Here is a 26,289-nt window from a genome sequence, read left to right as displayed (position 1 = left end):
TGTACCAGGAATCCAGACAGGAGAGCACTGGGGCAAAGATGTAAATGGACAGCCGATCTGATAGAGAAGTTGTCAAACTGGGAGGAAAGGAGCAGAGAGGTTGGGGGAAAGAAGAGGAGCTGGTATGTCAGAAAATGCTACCTGCCAGATTTTGTCTCTCAGGGGCAACAGATGTGACAGGTAGCATTTTCTGATTCCCCACTCGCAGAGACTCCTTAAACCAGACAGGGGTGAGAGGAGCAGAGTCTAGTGGTATAGCCTGGCCAGAGCTGCAAGGGTTGGGGGGTCTTTCTCATTGGAAGAGTCCCCCCCATCATAAACACCACTGCTTCCCCCTCCCCCAGTAGATTTTCCCCCTCTTTCGCTCATGTTAACAGAAACCCACGGATGTGGTTTGAAGAGGAGGGTGATTCCTCCCGTCTCTGTCCAGCCCATTAATTCTGCATGCTCAGGACAGAATTAACCTTGGCAAGCTTTCTAGAGGGGAGAGTAATTCTAACCATAAAAATCTGCTGATTGAAGCTGGTTTTAGGAATTCGATTTCACTTAATGCCTTGGCTGGCAGCCCAGCTGAGCATTAACATAGCCACAGACACACCAAGGCTCTCGCTTGTTCAGGGTTTCTTTTTCTTTTTTTTTTACCTCTCCAATTAAAAAAAAAATCAAGCTAATGAAACCCCCTTTGCATGTTTTAAGCAAGAATTCATTTTAAGAACTCCTTTAACCGAGTGCATTTAAAAAAAAACACAACCCCAGCTGCCTTCTGGTTGTGTTCCGTATAAAAGTGAGACGAGAACTCACACCTGTTAGTTGTGAGTCAAGAAGGGTCTTTGGCTCTAGTCTGGCAAGATGGGCTGCGTGGAAAAGAGGCACTGACAGCGAGGGTGAAGGCAGGGGAGGGTGGGGGGTGGGAGAGAAGGCACTGGAACTCTTTCTAGGAGATGAAGGACTCTGCCATTTCTGGGGACATTCAGACTCTGCACACCACCGCCTTTCAGCTTTTCAGCAAGGCCACGCTGAACAGCCACTCCTTTTGAAATTGGCTTTGATATCATCCCATCTGACAAAGCCAAGGTAATTACTTTAAAAAAAAAAACCTCAAGTCACCCAACAGTCATGCTGTTCCAATCCTCTTCATTGCCCTTTCCTTCTCTAGGCTGTTCCATTTTGTTCCTCTTTTGCCCTCACCTGGCTATTTCTGCACAATGATTCCCCTCCCAACTCCCCAATGTGACCTAAAGCACTATGGGCTACAGAACGATCCTTGGACTGTTTATCACATTTTAATCTCACTTTTCTTCTGAGGAGTTCAGAGAGGCATACATAGAAGATGAAGAAGAAGAGGAGTTTGGATTTATATCCCCCCTTTCTCTCCTGCAGGAGACTCAAAGGGGCTTACAATCTCCTTGCCCTTCCCCCCTCACAACAAACACCCTGTGAGGTAGGTGGGGCTGAGAGAGCTCCGAGAAGCTGTGACCAGCCCAAGGTCACCCAGCTGGCGTGTGTGGGAGTGTACAGGCTAATCTGAATTCCCCAGATAAGCCTCCACAGCTCAGGCAGCAGAGCTGGGAATCAAACCCGGTTCCTCCAGATTAGATACACGAGCTCTTAACCTCCTATGCCACTGCTGCTCATATAGATGTCCCATGCTCCGTTTATGGGACATATAGATGTCCCATGCTCCGTTCATTCTCATACCAACTTTGTGAGGCGAGGCAGGTCAAGCTGTGAGAGATGGCCCAGAGCCATCCAATGAGATTACTGGCAAGTGGAGAGCCCCCAGGCCTCCCTGGATCTAGGCTGATGTTCTAAGGTGGGCACTGTGTCACACGAGCATGGAATCTGCCCAGTGATGTGAAAGGTTTCCATGCTGTTTCTCAAATCAGCAGCTACTCAGCCCACATGGTGGGACTTGGGCATAGTTATGCATTCACTGATCACGTCTGCCATAGACTACTGTAATGTACTCTGCGTGGGGCTGCCTTTGAAGGTGACATAGGACAGTGGTGGTGAACCTATGGCACTCCAGATGTTCATGGACTACAATTCCCATCAGCCCCATGCTGAGAATTATAGTCCATGATGGGAATTATAGTCCATGAACATCTGGAGTGCCATAGGTTTGCCACCACGGACCTAAGACTTCCAGTTTAAGCAGAATGCTGCAGTAGAGTTGCTGGCTGGTTGCAACTGCAGAGATCACATCTTACTGGGCTTGCAACAGCTTTATTGGCTTTGTTCTTCCATATATCTGTGCCCATCCTTTAAGACTTGTGTCTGAATCCATTCCTTGGAATGACTTGATATGGGGGTGATAGAATGGATAGTGCCACTTCATACTGTAGAGGGGGGGGATGCATTTTCATTGCTTCCCCCATTCTAAAGATTCCCTGCAAATAAAAGGTCCAGACTTCGGGGAGAACTATTCTGCCCTAGAATTTCAGCTCCTCTGCAAGTTTTCTATTGGTGGGAAATTATTAGTGGAGGGGAATGTTTAAAAAGTGCCATTTCTCCCTCCTTGCTGTCTGAAGCAGTATAGTCCATTCTGCCATCTCCGCCTCTGCCACCTCATTACTCTGCCCGAAGGCTGCATATATAGACCAGGTCTGAAGTCCTGCTCTGTCTTTCTAACAAATTCCAGAGTGCCTAACTGCTACAGAGTGTGGGGATTTGCTTGCTTCTCACATCCTGTATTTTCTTGATGCCACACAGAGACTTGGAGACCTGAAAGGTGCCTTAAGACATTGGGTCTTTACCTTGACCTTCTTGAAATGATGCCTGTGACTCTTCAGATGGTGGTCTTTGATGACTGCAAGCCCCATCCAACGCCACCCCACGCACACTTGCAATTTGAGGCACTTCAACACCAGCGTCTGCCTTCACATCCTGCTTGTCTGGAAGCTGTTCCCCTGATGCCATGCTGTCATTTATGGGTCAGAGCACAGAAAATGACAGCATGGCATCAGGGGAACAGCCTCCAGCCAAGCAGGATGTGAAGGCAGACGCTGGTGTTGAAGTGCCTCAAACCGTAGCTCTTTGCTCCGTGCATCTGATTCTCTGTAGCACTAATGAGGTGAACAGGCTAAGCCTGTCTAAAGGGGGCAATCTCTCTCTCTCTCTGCTTCCCAGCAGATATGACTGCACTTTTTCCTGTGCCAGGAACTGGTGCAAAGCAAGGGAGTTTCCAGGGCTTTCAAATGTGACTCCTCTTCTTCTGACATTAGGTTTGGGCTTGGAAGGAATCCATGGCTCTTCAGGAGACCCCAGCTTTTGCAAGAGCAGCCTCCCCCTTTCTTTCCCACTCTCCATCTTCACTGGATGGCAAGTTGCCCAAAAGAACAAGCTACATGACACAGGGGCAACAGATGCACAACCCTGTTAGAAATGTACAAGTATTAGAAGCAGCTGGCTGTGTTGGGACGTAAACAGCATATGCAGAGTAGCTCAGAGTCCTCCTCTCCTATGGGAGGAAGAGCTGGGTCCAGCATTCCCACATCTCGTTCCAACAGCCTGACAGTTTGGGGATAACCTTCATTAGAAGACAAAGTGGTGGTGATGGTGATGGAGAAAAGACTAGTTATATTGGTCCATCTGAAAAGATCTACATAAATGTACAAAAATAGACCTACGAGCCAGGATAGTTGTAGTATTAAGAGTGCTGAATTAGGATCTGACAGACAAGGGTTCGGATCCCCACTGTGCCCTGAAGTATGTTGAGTGACCTTGGGGCTGGTCACACTCTCTCAGCTTAGCCTACTTTTCAGGACAGTTGTGAGCTTGAAATGGGGGGTAGCCACGTTCATTAGAGGCTGAGCAGGATAGAAACATACTAAATTGGGGGATGAAGCTTTCACCAATCCAGATCTTGCTCAGTACAGTCTGTTTTGAGTAGCAGGTGTTCTCCAACACCCCAGTCAGAAAAAAGGTCTTTCCTGACCTCTGAGCCAGTGTGGTGTAGTGGGTGAGAGCAAGTGGATTCTGATCTGGAGAATCGGGTTTGATTCCCCACTCCTCCACCTGAGTGGCAGAGGCTTATCAGGTGAACCAGATGCGTTTCCTCACTCCTATGTTCCTGCTGGGTGACCTTGGGCTGGTCACAGTTCTTCGGAACTCTCTCAACCCCACCTACCTCACAAGGCATCTGTTGTGGGGAGAGGAAGGGAAAGGAGTTTGTAAGCCACCTTCAGTCTCCTTACAGGAGAAAAAGGTGGGATATAAATCCAAACTCTTCTTATTATTATTGCATTTGTGAGTGCCATTAAGTTGCAACTGTCTTATGGCAACTCCAGCAAGAGGCTTTCAAGGCAAGCGAGAAGCGGAGGTGGTTGCTATTGCTTTCCTCTGCAGAGTCTTCCTTGGTGGTCAACCATCCAAGGGCGGACCCTGTTTAGGTTCAGAGATCTGATGAGAATGGGTTATCCCGCTCCCCCGCCCCACATTTCCAACTTTATTAGGACCTGCCAGAGTTCACATGCAGGCTCCCTGTCAACTGGCATGACTCATGCTGTCTGCTGCCTTCTTTAAGGATGACTTGCAAGGAATTTATGGTTAGAATTGCGATCTAAAACTGAGATCAAGAAAGCTAATGCTTCTCTAGGGATCACTGGGGAAAGGCAGAGCACGTGGAGCAAACTCTACTCCAAAGCTGATGGACCCATCCCTTCTCTCCGAGGTGGCCCTCTGGGTGTCTATTGAAGCTGGTCCCTCTGAGAAGCAGCCCTGAAGGACAGCTGGCTCAGGCTCCTGTTGTGAGCTTGAGGATGTGGAACCGACTGTGAGAATAATTAAATCCTCTTCAGGGAGCGCAAGCATTTCCATCGCATCAGGAGGAGCTGGGCCTCTTTGCAAGCGTTGTCGGTGAAACAGAAACCAACAACTGGGGGGGACTGATTGAAATATTAAATTATGGTAAGCAGCGCTCTTGCCAGGAGGTTTTGCACAAGCAAATAGCCATTGATTTTTTAATTATATGAAGGCCTGGGTGGACACTGCTTTGCTTCTGTCTGTTCGTGTGGAAATGACTGCAAAGGGACAGGAGGTGGGGGAATGGGAGCAGATTTACAGCTGTCTGGTTGCCAAAGGAGGCCGGTTGCAAACTGGCAGGTGACAAAAGAGGAATGTGATAGTTTAAGGCACATCCTCCTGCAAAACAATTTGAGCCTTACTGAAGCACCTTAGGAATTCTGTGGAAAGCATCATGGTTCCCTCCTGTAAGAAAGGCTGTTCATTCAATTTTGGGCAGAAACAGACGATGGATTTATTATTTAGCTATAGTTATACCCTGCAGCAGTGGTGTAGGAGGTTAAGAGCTCGTGTATCTAATCTGGAGGAACCAGGTTTGATTCCCAGCTCTGCCGCTTGAGTTGTGGAGGCTTATCTGGGGAATTCAGATTAGCCTGTGCACTCCCACACATGCCAGCTGGGTGACCTTGGGCTACTCACAGTTTTTCAGAGCTCTTTCAGCCCCACCCACCTCACAGGGTGTTTGTTGTGAGGGGGGAAGGGCAAGGAGATTGAAAGCCCCTTTGAGTCTCCTACAGGAGAGAAAGGGGGATATAAATCCAAACTCTTCTTCTTCTTCTTCTTCTTCTTCTTCTTCTTCTTCTTCTTCTTCTTCTTCTTCTTCTTCTTTTTCTTCTTCTTCTTCTTCTTCTTCTTCTTCTTCTTCTTCTTCTTCTTCTTCTTCTTCTTCTTCTTCTTCTTCTTCTTCTTCTTCTTCTTCTTCTTCTTCTTCTTCTTCTAGCCTGTTTTTTTCTGTGTCCAGTTGGGACCCAAAGGGTCTTTTCCCTTCCTCCATTTTAGCCTCACAGTAGCAACCAATTGGATGGGTTAGGCCAAGAGAGTGTGTGGTTTTGCCATCAAGTCAAAGTTGACTTACGGTGACCCTACAGGTTTTCAAGGCAAGAGACGTCCAGTGGAGGTTTGCTATTGTATGCCTCCGCATAGGTTGAGAGAGTTCTGAGAGAACTGTGGTTGGTCCTCCTAGGTCACCCAGCTGGCTTCACGTGGAGGGACAGGGAGACTGAACCCGGTTCTCCTTTTGGAGTCTGCTGCTCTTAACAACTGCACCAAACTGGCTCTCAAAAAGATCCTATCTACAGGTTATCTCCTGCAAGCTGGCCTATGGCATAGCTAAAGTGCTTCATGTCAGAGATGGATGCTCAGTTCACAGAAAATGGTGATGTAAACATCAACACAAATGATGTTGGAGTTCAGACTTATTGCACTCTTACACATGAGTCAAGGCTAAGGGATCTGTGTCTTTAGAGAAAATACAGTTATAGACTGGTCAATGAAATTATGCACAGAGAAGAGGAAATGAATGAGGTAACTTTTGTTCCTGCCCTGTCGCGCTAAAAGTACCCTTGAGTACCCTTATGAAGCTTTCGGGCATTAGCTTCAGAACAAACAAAAGGAGTTTTTTCTTTATATGTAGAGTAATTAATTCACTGCAAGCAGAAGCATTTTTGGCCATCATCATAGATGACTTAGGGCTTAGACAAATATGTGGACAATAATTTTGTTTGGTTCTGGTCATTTTTCCGAGCTGTGTGGCCATGGTCTGGTGGATCTTGTTCCTAACGTTTCGCCTGCATCTGTGGCTGGCATCTTCAGAGGTGTATCACAGAGGGAAGTCTTTGTGTAACAGACTTTCCTCTATGATACATCTCTGAAGATGCCAGCCACAGATGCAGGTGAAACATTAGGAACAAGATCCACCAGACCACGGCCACACAGCTCGGAAAACCCACCAGAACCAGTTGAATCCGGTTGTGAAAGCCTTTGACAATAATTTCATTGTTGGCTTTTAGCTGCAATGATTAAATGAAACCTCCATGGGCAGAGGCAGTAACCCTCTGGATACCGTTGCTGGGGGAAAGCAGCATGGGCTTGCTTTAGGCTCCATGCCCTGCTTGTAAGGCCTTCCAGGGGCATCGGCCACTGCACAAACCTACATGCTGATTAGGTGGAGCACAGTCCTGCTGTTATGTTCGTATGAAGCTGCGGGGGTGTGGGTGGGGAAAACAGTTTCCATGGAGCAATGAGAGAAGTGTGCATTGTTCCAAATCCAGACAGTTCCTTTGCCTCTGCCATTAATCAAGCAGTCATAAGGGGGAATGCCTCACTAGCAGTCAAATGTTAACGGTTTGTGTTCTTAAGCAAAGAGCAGATGGGGAGGCAGTGGTGGGGTAAGACAAGCCCACAGGAAATGAGATCATGCATGTGCAATCAGCTTTTTTGCACCATTAAACATACGTTTGGGGAGGGACTGTGGCTCAGTGGTAGAGACCCTGCTTTGTATGCAGAAGGCCTTGCAGGCTCAGCCCCACAGCATCTCCAGATTAAAAAAGGATCAGGTGTTCCCAAAGCATTCTGGGATTGTTCTGCAGAAGTGCTGGGTCAGAGGAAATGCTTTTATCTGAGTCTCAGCACAATGGGCAAAGTTGCCAAGGAATGTAAACACAACACAACTATTTTGCAACCAAAATTCAGGGTGGTTCTGGTGGGTTTTCCAGGCTGTGTGGCCATGGTCTGGTGGATCTTGTTCCTAACATTTCGCCTGCATCTGTGACTGGCATCTTCAGAGGCATATCACAGAGGGAAGTCTGTTACACACTGTGTCCGATTTCCACCTACCCCAATGACACAGTGTCACCAGACCACGGCCACACAGATTCACCAGACCACGGCCACACCGTCCAGAAAACAACCAGAACCAGTTGAATCCAGCCGTGAAAGCCTTTGAAAATTCAGGGTTCCCCCTCCCCAAGAAGATAGTCTGCCTTTTAGGCAGCACTTTGTGGAACCTAATGTTAATTCAGTGGAACCCTATCTTCCATGGCCATAGCCATTAATCCATGGATCAGTGAAACTAATTCATGTTTTCAACTATGAAACCAGGGAACAAGAGTAAATACACCATCTGCACTAATTGAGCCAGAACAAACTTTTGAAAAAACAATGTGGCCTAAGTAATGGAGATATCATGGGACTGGGGAGGAAAAGTTCCCATGTGCAATCTGAAGAAGTGTTATTGGTAATTATGAATCTGAAATGGAAGATACTTTTACCATCTTAAATGTAGCAATCAATAAAGCTATAATTTTATACTTGCTTTTATTGTATTACTTGGCAGCTACAATAGAACATTTCCTGCTCAGAAAAATACTCTTGTGTTCATAACACTTGGCAATTCCCATTGGGAGGTACATAAGAGTGGGAAGGGCAAGGCTTGTAAGTCTGTGTTCAACATTAGTTCAGATTCATCCCTTGTCAATCATTGCTCCCTCTACCATGATTCCTTTTGCCATTTAATTCAGTATGTCATGGAAGGCTTGTGATTTCAAATGCCACGGCAAACGAACACCAGCCAACCACATGCAAATGTGCCTTACCCCGCTGTAAGGTGGACAAACACATACCCCACTACACAATCACTCCACGCTGTGCTATAGAGAGAGACACATCTCACTGAAACATGCCTCTGATGATGCCAACCGTAGATGTGGGTGAAACGTTGGGAACAAAAGCTACCAGGCAACAATCCGGAAAACCCACGACAGCCAGTTTGTCTATGCCCTTTTTTAAAAAAAGCCATATAAGCTAGTGACTGTCACCAAATCTTGTGGCAGTGAGTTCCATATGCATTAAAGTCAGAACTGGCACAACCCACCAAGAAGTTCTCCTGCACAAGGCTCTTGTACCATTTCCATTCATTTCAACTGGGCTTCCACTGGACACTGTTCCAATCAATTGTGCCAGTTGTTTCTACGCTGGGTACCTCTTAATGTCCCTCTGAATGTATCTGGCAGGAGGATGCGGTGATGCGGGTGATCAGTGATTCTTTCAGATTGACTGGAAATCCAATTTTTCAAGTACGGCTGCCATAAACAGAGAGATGCATTCATTTCCCCTATCATTAATTCATTGTGATAAACTGATCATAATCAACTCATTTAGCATTAATGTGGGTGTCATAAAAAAGTAACTAACAGCTACAACTTCCTTTGGAAGTGAACCAAGGCTTGAGACGCCTTCTGCTCCACAGGGTCCTAAAGCAGTTTTTTTTCCCTGTTTCTGAAACTGTCTGGGTTTTCTGTGCAGTATTTCATTAGGGGCAGGCAGGCTGGTATGAACTGCTTCCCTTTGTTATGGCCCCATATTAGTGGGATGGGTTTGTGGCTGACCCTGTTGTTTTTTTCTAGTTAGTTGGCACCTGAGATGGGTTCCAATTTGAGAAAGGCCCATTTGATTGGTCCTTTCAATATTGTCACAGTAGATGTGTTGCAGCTGCTGGGGATAGCAATCCGTTGAAACAAGACCCATGCAGCTGCATGTGTGAGAGTGAGAAATGGAAAAAGGGGGGTGGGGGTGGAAGGTAGCCAGAAGTGTCACCAGGACTAAATTTGGAGGGGGCTCTTCTCTGTAGAAATGTCAGTTTTGAGATTCCTCTCCCCTCCCCCCAAAAACAGAAGATGAGCAAACTTCCTCTGTTAGATTTTGTACATTGCTTTGTTTGCCACCACCTTGTGTGACATTCAAATTGAATTTGAAGGTTTCTTCTCAGTGAAAACATCTGAGGGGTTTTGAAGAGGGCTGAGACCAGAGGAATTTCTCAGGGGAGTTTGCTCTGCTTGGGAAGAGTGAGGACTTTGCCCTTCAAAGTCCTACAGGGCTATGGGAAGGAAGTCAGTGCAAGATTGATGGGATGCCCCCCATGCCCATCGCCACCCCCACCCTCCAGTTTTTCCTTTCTTCCTCAAGCTGGGATAGTTATGGAGGTTGTGAGTTTCTTCGGCTGAAAAGATACTAAAAGAGGCAACTGAGATATCCAGTTTCAACACACACGCCCTTCTCTCTCTGCCCCTCTGCTACTTGAGGCAGGTCTGCTCTCTGGGCCTTTCTGTTCAACCAACCTTTCCCAAGAACAAAGCCTAGAGCCACCGGACACTTAAATTCATTTCCCCAACTCCCTGATTTCTTTAAATCCAATTGTAACATGTTATCAATTTTTTAGCTGTTATTTCACTTTATAGCCTTTAATACATTATTAATCTTGGAAATCCCACCTCATACCCCTCCAAAAAAAGAAAGAAAGCTCCCCCCCCCCTTTTTTCTCCCAAATTGATGTCTTCGACATGATTTTTATGTCTTTTTATCTGGAAATGCATTTAATTTTTATTGCAGTCTTCACTCATGTCGTCTTTATTCCAGCGGCTGGATTTATTAAGATTTGTTTCCTCTGCAGCTATTCCTCCTCTTCCGACTGTGCAAAGTCTGAAACAAAAAGCTGAAATCATACAGCTCGGGGCGAGAGCCTCTCCTACGGGGCACAGTCAGGCAGCCTGTAGATACAGGCTGCCCAGCATCACTGGGGGACCCGCCACTGCACACTCTGTATGTCAGCAGTATGTGCATGGATAGTTTGACTGCTGGGGTGCTAGGAGGTGGGGAGAGAAATCAGGGAGGGGTGAGACATGGGGGCAGACATGGGCATTTACAGATGCATAGAGGATATAGCACTTACTGCTCATTTAGGTCTGAATGAAATTATTCACTTTTCAATTATCTCCACATTCCTCCCTGAAAGGAGGTAACCTATTCCAACATGAGTTGTGGAGCAGAACTGTCTGTATGTTATTTTCACCAGTTTTTCCATTGGTGGAGCAGTACACCTGGTCTATTCCTGCTGCTATGTATTATCATAGTGGAAGTATAGACTGCTACATGCATAGAAAACATATAGAACACAGTCTTAAAGCTGAAATGCACGGAAATTCACAGTGGGTCCATTAAGAAAGAGCGCCAGTGTGACGTAGTGATCGAGAGCAGTGGACTCTAATCTGGAGAACCAGGTTCGATTCCCCCCTTTTTCTACAGGAAGCTGCTGGGTGACCTTGGACCAGTCAAAATTCTCTCAGAGCATTAAGCCTACGCAGAGGCAGGAAATGGCAAACCACCGCCAAATGCCTCTTGCCTTGAAATTCTTTGAGGTTGCCATAAGTCAGCAATGACTTGATGGCCACACACCATAAAGAAATGCAGAAGAAAACACTTAATGTATAAAATTATGGAGCGAATGTAGAACAAAGCAAGTTCCAATTTCCTTTTGATATTTAAAACAGCTCTCTTTAATGTTTGGAACTCAAAACTGATTTTGGCCAGTATTTGAATGGCGCCATCTCTAGAAGAAGAAGAGTTTGGATTTATATCCCCCCTTTCTCTCCTGTAGGAGACTCAAAGGGGCTTACAATCTCCTTGCCCTTCCCCCCTCACAACAAACACCCTGTGAGGTGGGTGGGGCTGAGAGAGCTCTGAGAAGCTGTGACTAGCCCAAGGTCACCCAGCTGGCATGTGTGGGAGTGTACAGGCTAATCTGAATTCCCCAGATAAGCCTCCACAGCTCAGGCGGCAGAGCGGAGAATCAAACCCAGTTCTCCAGATTAGATACACAAGCTCTTAACCTCCTACGCCACTGCTGCTCCTTACGCCACTCTTAACCTCCTACGCCACTGCTGCACTAGAGCATAATCATGTCATACCCTATGGAGAACTGTCAATAGAAGTGCAGTAGTGCGTGCTGGCCTCGACTATTGTGGGTCACCTAATCAGAAAAGCAGGTATCTGAGATGGTGGTAGCCATGATATGAGTGCTCTGGGATCACCTTGAAGTTGAAGGCAGATGTCCTTATGCTATGAGTACACTGTTGCCACTGATTCAAGATGTTTTTCTTCCATAACAAGTTTCTTGTGTCAGTAACAGAGTACAGAGACAGGAGAAACCCACGGGAGCCCTTCAATTTCCGTCCAGTACCTTTTTGTCTTTCCCTTTCTCCAAGGAGCTCAGGAGAATACAATCGCTCCCTGCTTTATCTTCACGGTAACTCTGTGAGGTAGAATAGACAGAGTGAATGTGTGTGACTGGATCCAGGGTACCCAGCAAGCTTGATGATAGAATGGACATTTGAACCTGAGTCCAATGCACCAACTGCTGTACCACACAGACTCTTGTCTCCCTGCAGAACTTGAGCTACCAGTGCCACCACTGTGGATGTCCCTGCAGAACTTGAGCTACCAGTGCTGCCACTGGATGTGTGGCTGCTTCAATCAGTGGTTATACTTTTAGTGATTTGTGTTCTGTTTGCAAAACAGGGCCTCACCCTCATCAGATGTATACTTTCTTGAGATGATCCAGCCCTTCCCACCATGGAGAAGGGGAAGTTGGAGGTTCTTGAATCAATAGAGTACTGAGGGATTCAAGGCCTAATTTGTCAAGCTCCTTCCTTTTTCAAGGTAGCCACCAAGCTGTGCCACCCCTCTTCATCCTGCAGCTACAACCACGCATAGCATTCTCTGATGATTCCAGTTGTGATCCCTTCCCCCTCTTTCCATAGTTTTGCAATCTCCACAGAGCTATTAATCTTTATCCTCCAAGGGCAGGCAGGGATAATCTCCAGTGCCCCACAAAGGGGTTCTGTCCTGCCTCCGATTGAGCTTCCACTTGCCTCTTTTTACCGGACACCTTCTTTATTTCCTTTGCTCCAGCACTTGACTTCTATCATGGATTAGTTGTATTAGGTACTGTGGGATTTCAATTCATATTGTGGGACTATTCATGTATTCGACCCATATGTCAAACAGTCAGGATAATTGTCTCTGTGTAATTTGTATGAATGAATAGACACGGTGAAGCTTTTTCAAAGGATCTAAAAGGGATTCTGTATTAGAAATGTCGATTACAGCTAGCCAAGTTCAGGCATGAAAAGTGTATTTTTCAGTCCTTGGTCCCTGATGATGGGGACCATCAAGAACAAAAGGCCCCCAGTATTTCTGCCTGGCTTGGCCAATCTAAAATCTCTTCACTGCCTGCAAAGTACATGGACTGATTCCACACACCTCTGTTCCCTTCTGAACCTGGTGTGTTTTGAGGTCCCAGTATGTGTACTGGTTAGGTCACCAGACTGGGTTCTGGAACTTAGGTTCAGTCCTCCCGATCTACTGTGAAGCTTGCTGGCTGATTGGGATAATTGCTCTCTTTCAGCCAACCCTACCTTATAGGGTTGTCGTGAGGATAAAACAGAGGTGAGAGAATTATGTATGTGCCTTGAACTCCGTGGAGGATGGGGTAAATGGATAGGCATCTCATTGAAGTAGATTCCTATCTTCAGGCTGTTTATTTGAGCAGCTTTGGATTCTCTCTATGAAAACCATCCTGCCATTTGTGGTGCTGATGTATGTGACAAGCAGAATTCACTTCCTTTTCCCTTCAAACAGTAGGATTAATGTGCTACAGTTTTCTTTGAATCATATTATCTGCTTCCATTTCTTATTCTTTTTGTTGGGGCAGTGGTGCCGTTCCCCCCCCCCCCCCAATGTATTTGAAAGCATCATTAATCGTTGCCATTTTGTGTTTGTAAGAATAACTCTGTGACAGAAGCCAGCAGCCTTGAAAATCCTTCTTAATTCACGCCAGTATTGTGAGTGATTATCTTGAGCAGCAAAAGCAGCATCTCTCCTTGGTGTGTTCCCTGATAAGTGTGTCCTTTTTTAATGACTCACCTGAATTGACATCTTTCCCCTCCTGCTAATCCTATTATGGAACCTGTTAAGGATGCAAAGCCAGAAATGCTTCTACTGTTTTAGTGTTTTCCAAGTTCTTTTCATTTCCAGAAGTGTCATAGGTGCTAAATAAATCAGAAGCAGTGGAGGGGAGTATTTTTGTGATAATAAAATGGTTAGAAATCCTACATTGGGGGGAGGGTACGGTCTGGAGGGATTTGTGCTGAGACTCACAAGAAGGTGGGAATTGAGAACTCCAAGCTTGGGTCGGCTCAGTCAAAAAGGAAGCTGAGTAATACATTAGCTGGTCCCTTTCCTGGTAGGATGGAACTGTTGCAGTGATGGGCAAGATCCTGGGAACCATGGCTTCAAGCAAGAAGTCACTCGGTTATGTTGGTTACAAGTAACTGGGAGGCAGTAATATGAAAGATGTATAGGAAGCAAGGTAGAGCAGTGAGATCTGCAGGACCACGGACAGTTCCAGTGCATAGTCAACTTGCTCCATACAGAACACAATTAAGCCTTTGAAAACTGCACAGTTGTCTGTAGCAGTGGTAACAACACTTGAAGGCTTGGGTTAAAGATATGCACTCTTAGGCCGTTCCATTGCTTCCCAGTATATCATATGGCCTCTCTGGTGGAAGTTCACAGGGGAACAAGAGGAATGACTGTTAAGGGAATTCCAGAGCCAGTTCAGGAGTCCAAGGCCACCGAGGAAAACTGAACAGTAGACTTCCTTTTCATGTAGGTCTAGGCTTTCCCTCTTCAAATGAGAGATAAATGCTCAGCTCTGACTCCAAGTCTGTGGTTTGTATCTTCCCAGCTTTTTTGCAGTCCCTGGCTTAGAATCATGATGGTCCCAAAATCAACACTCAGCCTCTTTGGAATCCACATGGGAACCAAGAGGCCCTCCAAGAATTGGTGTCTCCAAAAATTTCAAACCATCTGTTGAAGGTTTTTGACATCAGTTTGAGTTCAGGCCCGACTGATTTCAGCAAGGAAGGCAAGGGAATGTCAACATCTTCCAGAAACATGAATCTGCCAATCCATGAGTTGGACCTATCGATGTGGAATGACTGCGGGGACACAATGTGCGGCATCAGGAAAGTGTGGCACAGAGGCCCCAGGAGCCAAAGGACAAAAGTATGAACGATGCTTTAGGTCTCTCAGACTTACCCAAAAGTTGGGATACTGGAAATAGCTCTGTAATTTTCAGCTTTTGCATTTAAGAAATCACAGATTCACTGATGCAGTGTCCTGAACAGGACACATCAGATCCAGGTAGGTAAAGGCAGTGACTGGATGTGCTAGCTAAAGTGCAGTTCAGTCATGTGTGGATAATACCCAGGCAAGGCACGGCAGTGACTCAGGGCTGTGTGACGCTGCTCTGAGAGGCGACTAACTCTCCTTTTGAATGAGGTGCCTGATGTGCAATTAAGCTGAGCGCGGATGGTCTTTTGCATGCCATGCACACCTCTGACTCAGATCTGCATTGCAAAAAAGTGCACATCTGCTTTGGAGATAAATGTCCTGCCAGTATTTGGGATGGTGGAAATAATCACAGAAATAAAGGGACTCACCCCTTCCATGGATTGTGAACAATGTCCCTGGCCAGAAGTTCTGCTGTGATTTCCAGACACAGGGATAACTCTGAATAGCATCCTTATTGCCAATGGGAGATCTTAAGCACCCATAAGGAACTCTGGTTTGCGTGCATGCGTGCGTGCGTGCGTGCGAGAGAGAGAGGGAGGGAGGGAGAGAGAGAGAGAGAGAGAGAGAGAGAGAGAGAGAGAGAGAGAGAGAGAGGCTCATAACTTATTCAGCTGGGGTATTTATTTCAGTGTTGTAGAAGCCAGGATGCAAAAGTTCTGCTTTATCTGAAAACTGCTTTATCTTAATCCTCTGGTTTATGGCATCCGGGTGCTGCTAATATTTACACGGAGCAGCTCGTTTTAAAATATTTACAGTGTATATAGCTCTTAATAGCGTTAATATTTTAAAATGCTTTGGCAACTGAAGGTTGTGAAACTTGCTTGCCGAGGCAGTATTAAGAAAAGAGCCCCACGTAATAACTTGGAATCCAGAGCGGTCTCTCATGTTTCCTCTCTTGAATTACAGAGAAATTCTTTCCTCTGTAATTCTAGGAGCCAATTTCCCCCCTTTGAAAGGAAGTCTCCAACCATCAGTCTGTCTTCCCCCTTAACTACTTCACTGTTGCCTGAAGGAGAGTTCTACTCAGGAACAGAGAGCACCCATGGTATCAGCAGCCAATACTCCAATACCAGAACTATCAGCTTGTCTATTGACATGTCCACATAAAGATGTTAGTTTGCTCAGTTGAGAAAATTGTATGCTTCAGGACTATAGAATATAGTCCTGAATGAATATGAGAATTCTCATTCATTTTTACTCACTATTTTTCTCAAAACAATTATTTTGTGCATTATTGAACATGGTACTTGGAAACAACAGCATTTTGTGCCAAAATGTATTTTTACTTTCAAACTTTCAAACAACGGGGAAGGGAAGCAGAACTAGGTAGGCTCTAGGACCCAGGCAGAGCATTCTACAACAAAGAAGATCCGGCATGCTTTGTTCCTTGGCGGAGGAATATACAATCTACTAGCGTCTTTATATGAAACAGTATAGCAACCACCACATTTCTCGTTAAGGGGGCCTTAAGGTGGCCAAACGTAAAATGCGTCTTGGTGACATGGCGCCAAGGATAGACTGGGACAGAAGGGAGAAAGCATCTGTGTGGAAGTGGACAGAGGAGAGGGTCCCAACAGATGGGCAGAGGGAGGGAAAAGATGGATTGACGCCTGCTAGGAAGGCAAGGGCCAGCACTTGCTCACCCACAGCCCATTTTATCCCCATATTGCCATAGATAGTGGTCTCTCCCTTATTGTTCAGCCTTCAACTTCTTAAGTGCAGCTAGAAAGGCAGTTATTTCACTTTTCCATCATCACCTAAAAGCCCACCTTTTCTGGACTGTACCACTTTAGGTTGCGGATAAGGGGTAGGCATATCTGGTTGCTCACCTGTGAACTTTCTGCACTCAGGAAGACAGCAAGTCGGCCCTGGCTGCATTTTTTTTTCTCCCGGATGCAGCAGATTTCTATGGGTAGATAATTTCTTTTCTTCTTAGATTTCTAGCATCCAAGGAGAAGGAAAGCAGTATTGCTTTTTTTTTTTTAATAAGAAATGCTTTTGCGGTCTTAATCACCTAGGAAACTTTAAAATTAATTTTTACTAGTGTTTTCCGTCTTTTCTCCCAACTCCCCTGAACAATTGCATGTACAAATATTAATCCATTGAAAAATCCGATTCACTGCTGGCTCTGGCATTTACATTTGCGAGTCTTTGTGATTCTCACTCGTATTCAGCGTCTGCGACCCGCCGTTGTGAGCTAAGGTCATAATTACTGGTTTTTAGGAGAACTGGGCAAGGAACCTTAAAGATGTTGAGGGACTCGTCTCATACAGCACTGAATCTGCAGTAGCGTTACCTTGTACTTGTTGCTCAGACCAATGAGGAAGCTTGGCCAAAGGGGTTGCATAGACCTGTTTTGACCCATTGCCCTTAAGGAGCTTTTTTTGCTGGAGCAGCTGGTTCTCTTGTATTCCCTTCCAGAGAGAAAGCAGTGAGGAGGAATCTGTAATGCCACCGAGTCCTGCATCCTGACGGTCTGCTGATAGTGTGCGTGTAGTGTGCATGTAGTCCATTGTAGTGTGCATGAGTGGGGGGCAGGATGTATGAAATTCTTACCCTCTCTGGTAGAGGAGGCAAGAGGTTGTAGAATCTACAGTGTGTTATTATTCATGCTATTTCAAAATTGAACCTCCAAAAATTGAATCTCTGATTACCATGGTCCAAGGACAATGAAAAGGGACCGTTTTCTCTCCTCCGTGCCTTCTCTGTGAACCTTCCGAGATATCTCACTGGCTTGGAAATGCAAAGTGGATGGTCCTTTTTACTACATGTGGGGAATGGGTAGAAAGGCAAAGAAATATTAGAAACAAATAAATTCAGAAACTCAGAAAAAAATAAAAATAATTTTTTATGGATGCAAAAAGTAGACAGTTTATTGCCCAAAAATTTCAAAAGAATTGTTTCAATATATGGTAACAATGGCTAGAATCACACTTGCAGCAAAATGTAAAGCAGAAGAATGTCCATATTGAGAGGACTGGGGAAGGAAATTAGCTGAATATGGCAAAGCTAATGAACTTTGTGAATAGGCGACCAATTAAAGAATTCCAAGATAAATGGAAAGCATAGTACTTATTCTGTTCTTTAAAAATGAGGAGCTGAAAAAGAAGTTTGATGAAATGATGTACATCAATTATCATTAATCTTCATGATAAGTTGTATGGAAAAGGACTCCAAAAACATCTACACATATTAATAGATTACAATAATATAATAATATGTTAATTTTTATTTTGGGGAAATATCTTTAGATACCTATAAGAATAATTATTATTGTCAATCATTCTCATCTATTTTATTTTGATATAATTTATCATATAGAACTGTTTCATATTGGTATCAAATATTGTATAGAGTATATTATTATTTTTGTGAGGTTAATATGGTAATCATTGTTCCCTGTTCGTTATTATCCTATTCTGTATACTTTTTCACAGCTATTATCATTCATTGTTTATTGTTTATTAGAATATGGTGTGTAATATCTTTTTATTTTTCTTTGCTGATATAATTGTAATGTTGTGTTGATTTTCCTTCCATTTTTCTCTTCTGTTTATATCTATTTTTTAAAAAAAATTAAAAGCGAATAAAGGAAGATCTTCCCGGCCATAGTAGGTTCCACTTTGATGTCAAAGTGACAACAAAGAATCTTTCTAGAGTCTTTGGTAGAAGTTCTTCAGATCACCTACAGCCTGATATCCTTCTAACCAGAGATACCGGGGATTGAACCTAGGGCCTTCTGTAGACAAAGCAGATGCTCTAACAATGAGCCATGTGGCCTTCTCCTTCTGTAGTGCTAACTGGAGCAATTGGATCCACAGTGACTGCATCAACTCTCTGGCAACTTTCTAACTTCCACTTTCTTCTCTTTCTCTGCCTTCTAGTGCCTCTATGGCTGTTACGTCCATTCCTCGATCATCCCCACGTTCCACAGAAGGTGCTACTGGCTTCTTCAGGTAAGAACACTTTGGACTTTTATCATACAACAAGTGGTTCATTACAGGTTGAAAGTTGATTTGGTTGGCTTTTAGGACGGTTTTGACCTTGCTTTCTTGTGATTGTAGAAGGAATGCATGCGGGTTCTTCTGTCCTGAATGGGTATTTCATTGGCAGCAGTTCAGCGAGCTTCTCGGGTAATAAAATCACGGGCTGAAGAGGAAATGTCTGTGAATGAGATGTGAGAAATCTAGGCTGATGTTGCTAGAAAGGTGCAAATGCCTGACAATGAAGAGCAGAAAGGAAAGTTGAGCAGTGGTATGCAGTCACCTGGCTAAAGGTGCTTGAATTATGATGATGGGGGGAGTCAAGTCTTTTTTAACACTTTGCTGCAGTGTCTCTGGGCAAAAGGGATGCAAAGATCTCCTCCAGCCCCTGATTGATTAGAGGAATATGGTGAGTTGAAAAAAGTCAAGGTCTGGAGGAGAAACAGGCAAAGCAGAGTCCTCAACTGGGAGGCAAGTTTGATTGGGAGTTTATGTAGCAGCCAGGGCTGTCATCTGACTAAGTTATACCTGCTGTGGTTGAAATATTTCCTTGTTGGTATCACTGCTCTTCTTGCAGTTCCCTTTTTTGGCCAGAGCTGAGTGATGGGGCTCAAGTTTCATCCATACCTGGCATCTTGGGTCCAGGGGTCGAAGCCCTGTAAAATGGATGGCATATTGGCACAACTCCATCTCTGCCTACTTTCACAAGTTTATCCAGTTTGCACACTATTGACTAAGATTTGGGGGGGGGGGTCTCTTCTTGTTCTGATCATTTTCACAATAACAAACTTGGGGGACTTATTGCAAGTAGAGATTGCTTGCTATAAGGTGTGTGTGTGGGGGGGGGGGGACGACAATGACCCTAACATCTTATCTTCTGGTGTGGATTCTCAAGCAAAAATTGTGATTGCATCCCTCTGGTTTTGTGTTGCTTCTTTGTTTGAAATCTGTTTAAAATGGACAGTGTGATCCCAGTTTAAAAAGAGATGTCTTTGTAAGGAGGTTTGCGCGTCACCCACTGTTTGCACTAGATAGGTTCTGAGTACTTGAAGGAAATCACCGGAACATTATGGGGTGCATGACCAGTGATGCTGATGGAGCGTTGTTTTGCAAAGGGTAGCAAAATAAGCAATGCTAATTTCAAAAATCAATTATTTGAGGTCTGTGTGGACTAGCTTTCAACTTTACTTTGTGTTTTCTTCTGATTATTGATTGGTACCTTCCTTGAAAAGAAGAAAGACATTGTTCAACATGCAGAGAAAGTAGGCTTAATGATTTCTTCCCTGCACCTGCTATGCTGGAACCCATGTCCTGCTTACCTGGAAGTGAGATCTTCCGAAATCAATGGATCTACCTTGCTTTTCGTGTTGCCTGCAGCTCAGTGCCTATCAGGAAGCTGGCACTGCTGGGGAAATGCGACACGTGGCCAAATACAGAGAAGTGCTGTGAGGCTGTTGTTTGAGGTTCTCAGCCCGAGGATCTCTAGTTTTAGGAGTGCCACCCACTGGAGCCCCTACCAAAACAGATTTGTATTGATGTCAAGGCTGGTTAGGAGATGTTGCAGTCCAGTTTTGTGCTCCTGAGACTGATAAAATGCTAAGTCTTTTCTGGACTTTTTGGACTTCTGCTTCCCAAGCCCACTCTCTCTCTCTCAGCCTCCCATCATCCCTCCTGCCTCCAAAACCCCTGAATTGTCCTCATTTGCTTCTTTGATTCCTCAACAAGACAGCTCCGTAGGGGAGCCAAGGACCCCAGCTGTTCCAAGAGATTTTGGATTCTGCAAAGGAGAGGCATGAATCACTAGTCCTAGGTTCAGAGGCTGCTCTCCTCAGCAGACAGAGGGGGCCTCAGGGACCTCTCTTTCTCCACTGTGCTCAGCTGACCTGGCAGCTTTGCTGGCTGCTCCGGCTGTCCACCTCCGTGTGAGACCTGGAGGTCTCCTGGAAGGACAGCTGGCTTCCAAACTGCATGGATCCGTTCCCCTGGAGGAAACGGCAGCTTTGAAGATTGGACAGTGTGGAATCAGATTCCTGTTGAACTTTCTCCCCTCCCCAGACTCTGACATTGCTAGGCAACACCCCCCCCCCCACACACACACACACATCAATCTCCATCAATTTCCCAAACCAGAGTTGGTGACTCTAGTTGCTACCTAGGAGGCCACTTCCTTGTTTTCAAGGCCTCAAAGCCCTGCTGCAATGCAGAGATTCTTGGTAGTGGGAGGAAGGATTGAGATTCCCACTCCTTGGCCATATTCTGTAGCAGCTGATCCTTAGCTTAAGAGTTCTGTGGTGTGATACCTACAGTGACCACCTTGAACCTTTATGAACCCAGATGATGAAGAAGAAGAGTTTGGATTGATATCCTCCCTTCCTCTCCTGTAAGGAGACTCAAAGGGGCTTACAATCTCCTCTCCCTTCCCCTGCCCCCACAACAAACACCCCGTGAGGCGGGTGGGGCTGAGAGAGCTTCAAAGAACTGTGACTCGACCCAGGTCACCCAGCTGGCATGTGTTGGAGAGCACAAGCAAATCTGGTTCACCAAATAAGGCTCCACTGCTCAAGTGGCAGAGTGGGAAATCAAACCCAGTTCTCCAGATTAGAGTGCACCTGCTCTTAACCACTACCCCACGCTGGCTGTCCAGATGCAGCACCCTCCTGAGAAATGTGGACATCAGAATTCAAAAGTCCAAAATGAGCCAATACCTCAAATCCATCTGTAGATGCAATAGACAGATGAGAGGTAGAAGGGAGGAAATCAGCCACTGTGTGTGCACAAACACCTTCATTTCATGGAATGTCCCAGGTCGGATTCAGCTGTTCTCTTGGCAGGAAAGGCATGAGAAGCTTACCGTAGCATCCTGCACACTGCTTGCATTGAGTGGGTGCTGCAAAACTTTCATGAGTGTCCAGCAGGCTTGAGGCAATGGACAGCTGTATATTTTATTGTTAAACTCCCATCTCTACTGCTGCCCGTGATGGATGGGGTGACACAGAATTCTGACTGCAATTCCAAATGTAATCTGCTCTGTTGGTACAAGGCATCCACAGAATCCACAGAAGTCTTCCCCATCTTCCCTGTTTCTTCTCTCCGGCTCCTCTTTGAGTTCTCCTCCCCCCTCCCAAAAGGCACAAGCTATATTCTCATGACCAGATTCTGCCTTCAGTGAAATTTAAGGCAGACCGGTAGGAATTTTCCCAGGCAGAAATTTTGTATGGATGAGCAAAGTGTCCTTTTCCCAAGGGCACCATGAAAAGTTTTCAACGCAAGTCATCTGTGCCCCCGCTTTCAGTTTTCCAAGATGACACAGACCCCCATTATGTTCAAGCATCCCAAGAGGCAGTAAAACTGTTTTTGGACTTTGGGACATGGAAGCTTTCATATGGTTCTATGCTTCCTGCCAAATAAATTAAGAACCAGCCAGGTGACAACGTATCTGACATGCTAGTTTTCTATGTAAAGGGAGTGATGTGTGTTGAAAAGTGCCCAGTGACAGTAGCTATGAGTTCCCCCCACAATATGCGTATTGTTCTGACCCACCTTAAAGCACTGCCATAAGGGCTACATAGAGCTAAAATGATATTCAAATGTGATGTCCTTTTAAAAAAATTGGCCTCTTTTTGAAATTGCTTCTATGCCTCCTTGTACTTGCAATAGCTTCCGCTGGCTCCTGCGCATTCCATCCGTGGATCCGTAGTTCCCCTCGTGGAGCTATCTGCTCGACAGTTCCTTCGACAGATCTAGAGGAACTGTTTGTGATTCAGGCAAGCCAACTGGAAGCCCTTTTCTTTATGAGCCCCCATTCATAAGAGATGATGCTTTAATCAGCCGCAAGGACAGGTTGTGCCTTCATTGTGTTGAAGTAGAAGCCTGTGATTCATACAACTCTTTTCCCCAGTGGAAACAGGCGTCCTTCAGTGGCATTCTCAAGGTCACAGAACTCTGAAAAAAAGAGGAGAAGAGAGGGGAAACGATGGCCAAGAATGGATAATCCTCTTTCAGATACCTGCGCAACGCATCCATTCAGCTTCAAGGGTGAAAGCGGGAATAAGAAAGACGGAGAGCTCTTGCCATGCCAAATGAGGCACTTATGAGCGGAATCCTTGCTGCGGTCTCTATTTCAAAGTGGTGACAACGGGAAGGGTTGGACCACACAAGCCATCCTTGAGCACGTCTTGGTCATATGTCAGTGATGGCGAACCTATGGCACGGGTGCCAGAGGTGGCACTCAGAGCCCTCTCTGTGGGCACACACAAACAGAGTGCCCCCCCCCCCACACATCTAGGCTGGCCTGGGCTGCTGGGCTCGATTATTCGCATTAAACCTAAGACCTAGTTTTGGGGAAGCAGTGTAGGTAACCCTGTTAAGTGCTGTTAAACCCCACTGATTTTCATGGGAAGAACTAAAGCGTGATCCTTTACCTGGGAGTAAGCTCGGTTGCTGGCAATGGGGCTTGCTTCTGAGTAAACCCTCCTAGGGTCGTGATTCACCCATTGGAAGAGTTGCACGGTTGCTTCAAAGCAAAGCCACCAACTACCACCAAACTTACTCCTGAGTAACACACACCTCGGAGCCAACTGTTTTTTCTATTCAGGTTAAATTGCTATGTTGGCACTTAGTGATAAATAAGTGGGTTTTGGGTTGCAATTTGGGCACTCGGTCTCGAAAAGGTTCGCCATCACTGTCATATGTCATTTCGAAATAGGGTGATTGTGGCCACCTGTGCCGCTTTTGGGTTGGGGGGGGTCTAATGATTCCGGAGCTCAGCTGGTGTCAGACTCAATGGGAGTCACCACTATTCTGCTCCATTCCCCTGGGACAGGGCTGAAGAGGAGCTTGGTGCGCGTGGAGAGTTTGCATACGGGACCAGTCAGCCTAAAATAAACGCACCAATATTTCCATGCTTTTGTTTGTGCTCTTGAAGGACGTTTTATGGTCCTCCCCCAGCCCTTTCCAGGACTGATGCCAACCCAACTATTTATATGCTCGGTGATCATTCTTCTCTCTGTTCAGACCCGAGAGCCTAGTTCATCATAGCAACTGCTTGTTTAAAATTAGAAAATCAGTAAAAATTTATGGGGACTTCTTTTTTTTGCTCTTTAAAATCTGAAATCTAGCTGATTTCTTTTCTCCCTTTGACCCATGAGCAGCTTCCACTGCAGGCGTGGGAGGGGGTTAACGGTCAGCATTGCCTTTCAACCCGCAGGCTCTTTTCCATGAAGCAACTTCCTTTAATGCCTCTAGACAGACAGTTTAAGTTCATTCACCTTTTGCAGTACGGTCAGGTCAGGCCTCTTGATTGCCCCAGAGGCACAGAGGTTGCCTGGGGTGTAGAATTGGCCGAGCTCATCAGTGTAAAGCAAGGGACACATGTCCTTTCAGATTTTTGTCCCCGCTGTGTTATTCATACCTGAAAATTGCTCCTCTTGTTGGGACATTGTGACTTTGTCAGGGGAGAGTGGGGTTCAGGCTGATGCTACCAAACAAAGTCCCAGTGGATGTTGGAATTGTGACCTTTGAAGCTGGATGTATGGATGAAAAAGGGATTGTATGGAAGGCAGTGTCTAGTGAGATGCGCCACCTCTTTAGACCTGTGATGGAATTTTCGTTCATTCAGAGCAACGCCTGATGTTGCATTTGTTAGGGGATGGATGTGCATTTTGTGAACTGGCCCAGGTCATGCTGTGTGCAACTTACACAATTTGGTGTAACGTTGCCTCCCCCTCAAAAGATGGAGTCCATCTGGATACTTCTCTTTGCCTCACACAAGCCTTTCCCAACTATACCATCACCATGTATAGGGTCATTTGAGTAATTCTTGACTGTACTTCCATGACCTTAATGCAGAGTTCATTAATTTGGTGTAGAAGAGAAGGCCCCCGAAAAATCCCAACCTTGTTCTTTTGTTGTGTATTTCATGCCCATCTGTATCCATTGCTTCCTCAATCTGCTGCTGCTGTCCAGCACTTTTGAAAAATACTAACAGCCTTCTTTGCTGCATAATCTTAACCAATCAGGGATTGCCTAGTGGAATGCAAAATCCTCCTTTTGGTCTCCCTATGAGATAAGGGGAGCACAGAATTCATCCAGAGTGCCAGGCAACCAGCTAATCCTCCATGTCTAGCAGTTTCATTCCCTACTAGCACTATATAGGAAGGATTTCATCATAACCAGCACTGGTTCTAAATAGTTATATGTGACTAGCTAGAGTGGACCCTGGATTGATTCACACACCTGCATGTCTGTACAGAAGCACATCCCTTTGAAAGTAATATGGTGTAAATGAGGAGAGGCTGCACTTGGATGTGCCTCTTGGTTTGGACGCTGTCCTGATGTAGTGGTTAAGAGCAGGTGCACTCTAATCTGGAGGTTTGATTCCCCACTCTGCCGCCTGAGCTGTGGAGGCTTATCTGGGGAATTCAGATTAGCCTGTACACTCCACCAGCTGGGTGACCTTGGGCTAGTCACAGTTCTTCGGAGCTCTCTCAGCCCCACCCACCTCACAGGGTGTTTGTTGTAAGGTGGGGGAAGGGAAAGGAGTTTGTAAGCCCCTTTGAGTCTCCTTACAGGAGAGAAAGGGGGGATATATATTCAACTCTTCTTCTCCTTCTCCTTCTCCTCTCCTTCTCCTTCTCCTACTCCTTCTCCTTCTCCTTCTCCTTCTTCCTTTCCTTCTGTGTTCCGTTTATGGGATGTTACCAAATGCGTACCTGGTTCCAAATTCTGTTCCAACTGGATAAATACAAGTGGCTAGATCACTCAGGAAATGAGGAGAGTCATCCCCTCACCAGACTCCCAGCTTCCTTGCCAGCATTTTGCATGCTCTTAAAGGGAAATGGGGTGTTTCTCAGGTGCAGACAATGCCCCATTCATCATTAATGTTGGAACTAGTGAGTCAAGGCATTTGAACTGAGAGTCCAGAACTGTGCTCAGCCATGAAGTTCCTTGGGTGAGCTTGGGCAAACTGTCCTCATCCACCTAGCCTACCTTATAAGCTTGCTTTTGCCCTGATTGTCTATTTGAATGAAGATCAGCATTCTAATTCAGTCAATATTAACATTTCAGGAAGATAATAGTTTCCTTGTGGATTTTTTTTTTTTAAGATACGAATCATTTTCTCATTTCTAAAGCATTCCTAAACACATGGCTGTCAGAATGCTTTCGGCAACGCCGCCCGAATGAAATGCCCTTTGACAAAAGGTCAGTTCCAATTGAACTGTGGTTTAAGACTCCCCAGCTTAATCTGGAATTAATGAGGTAATCAATTAATCATTCCATATTAATGTTTTAAGCACCATAATTCCCTTTTTTCATAGGACAAAGGGTGGCGATAAATGCCTGGACTGAGCTGGAGGAATCGTTTAGCTGGAGAGCTTGATATGCCAAAGTAGCTGCCTTCCGTGGTACCCTCTGGTGCCGAATGGTTGCCACTGCAAGTGGAGGATCGCATATCTATTTGCAAAGGCTCCCCTAGGTTTTATACATGAACTCCCCACACAAATTGTTTTTGCCTACTCTCTGAGGGGCTAGTTAC

The 26,289-nt window shown here is 45.5% G+C and overlaps 1 protein-coding gene across 1 annotated transcript in view; it reads left to right on the top strand.

Annotated features, from left to right (window-relative positions):
* Positions 1–18,838, top strand: part of LOC125445459 (calmodulin-binding transcription activator 1-like) — a 507,643-nt gene extending 488,805 nt beyond the window's left edge. The window contains exon 5 of the mRNA XM_048518495.1: positions 18,657–18,838. Within this exon, the coding sequence (XP_048374452.1) occupies positions 18,657–18,803 (147 nt within the window). The 3' untranslated portion in view covers positions 18,804–18,838. The remainder of the gene's footprint in view (positions 1–18,656) is intronic.
* The last annotated feature ends 7,451 nt before the right edge of the window (positions 18,839–26,289 follow it).

The sequence above is a fragment of the Sphaerodactylus townsendi genome, linkage group LG16, assembly GCF_021028975.2.
Source record: "Sphaerodactylus townsendi isolate TG3544 linkage group LG16, MPM_Stown_v2.3, whole genome shotgun sequence".
NCBI classification, from domain to species: Eukaryota; Metazoa; Chordata; class Lepidosauria; order Squamata; family Sphaerodactylidae; genus Sphaerodactylus; species Sphaerodactylus townsendi.
The sequence above is the reverse complement of the archived record's forward strand: the minus strand, read 5'-3'. Positions and strand labels throughout refer to the sequence as shown.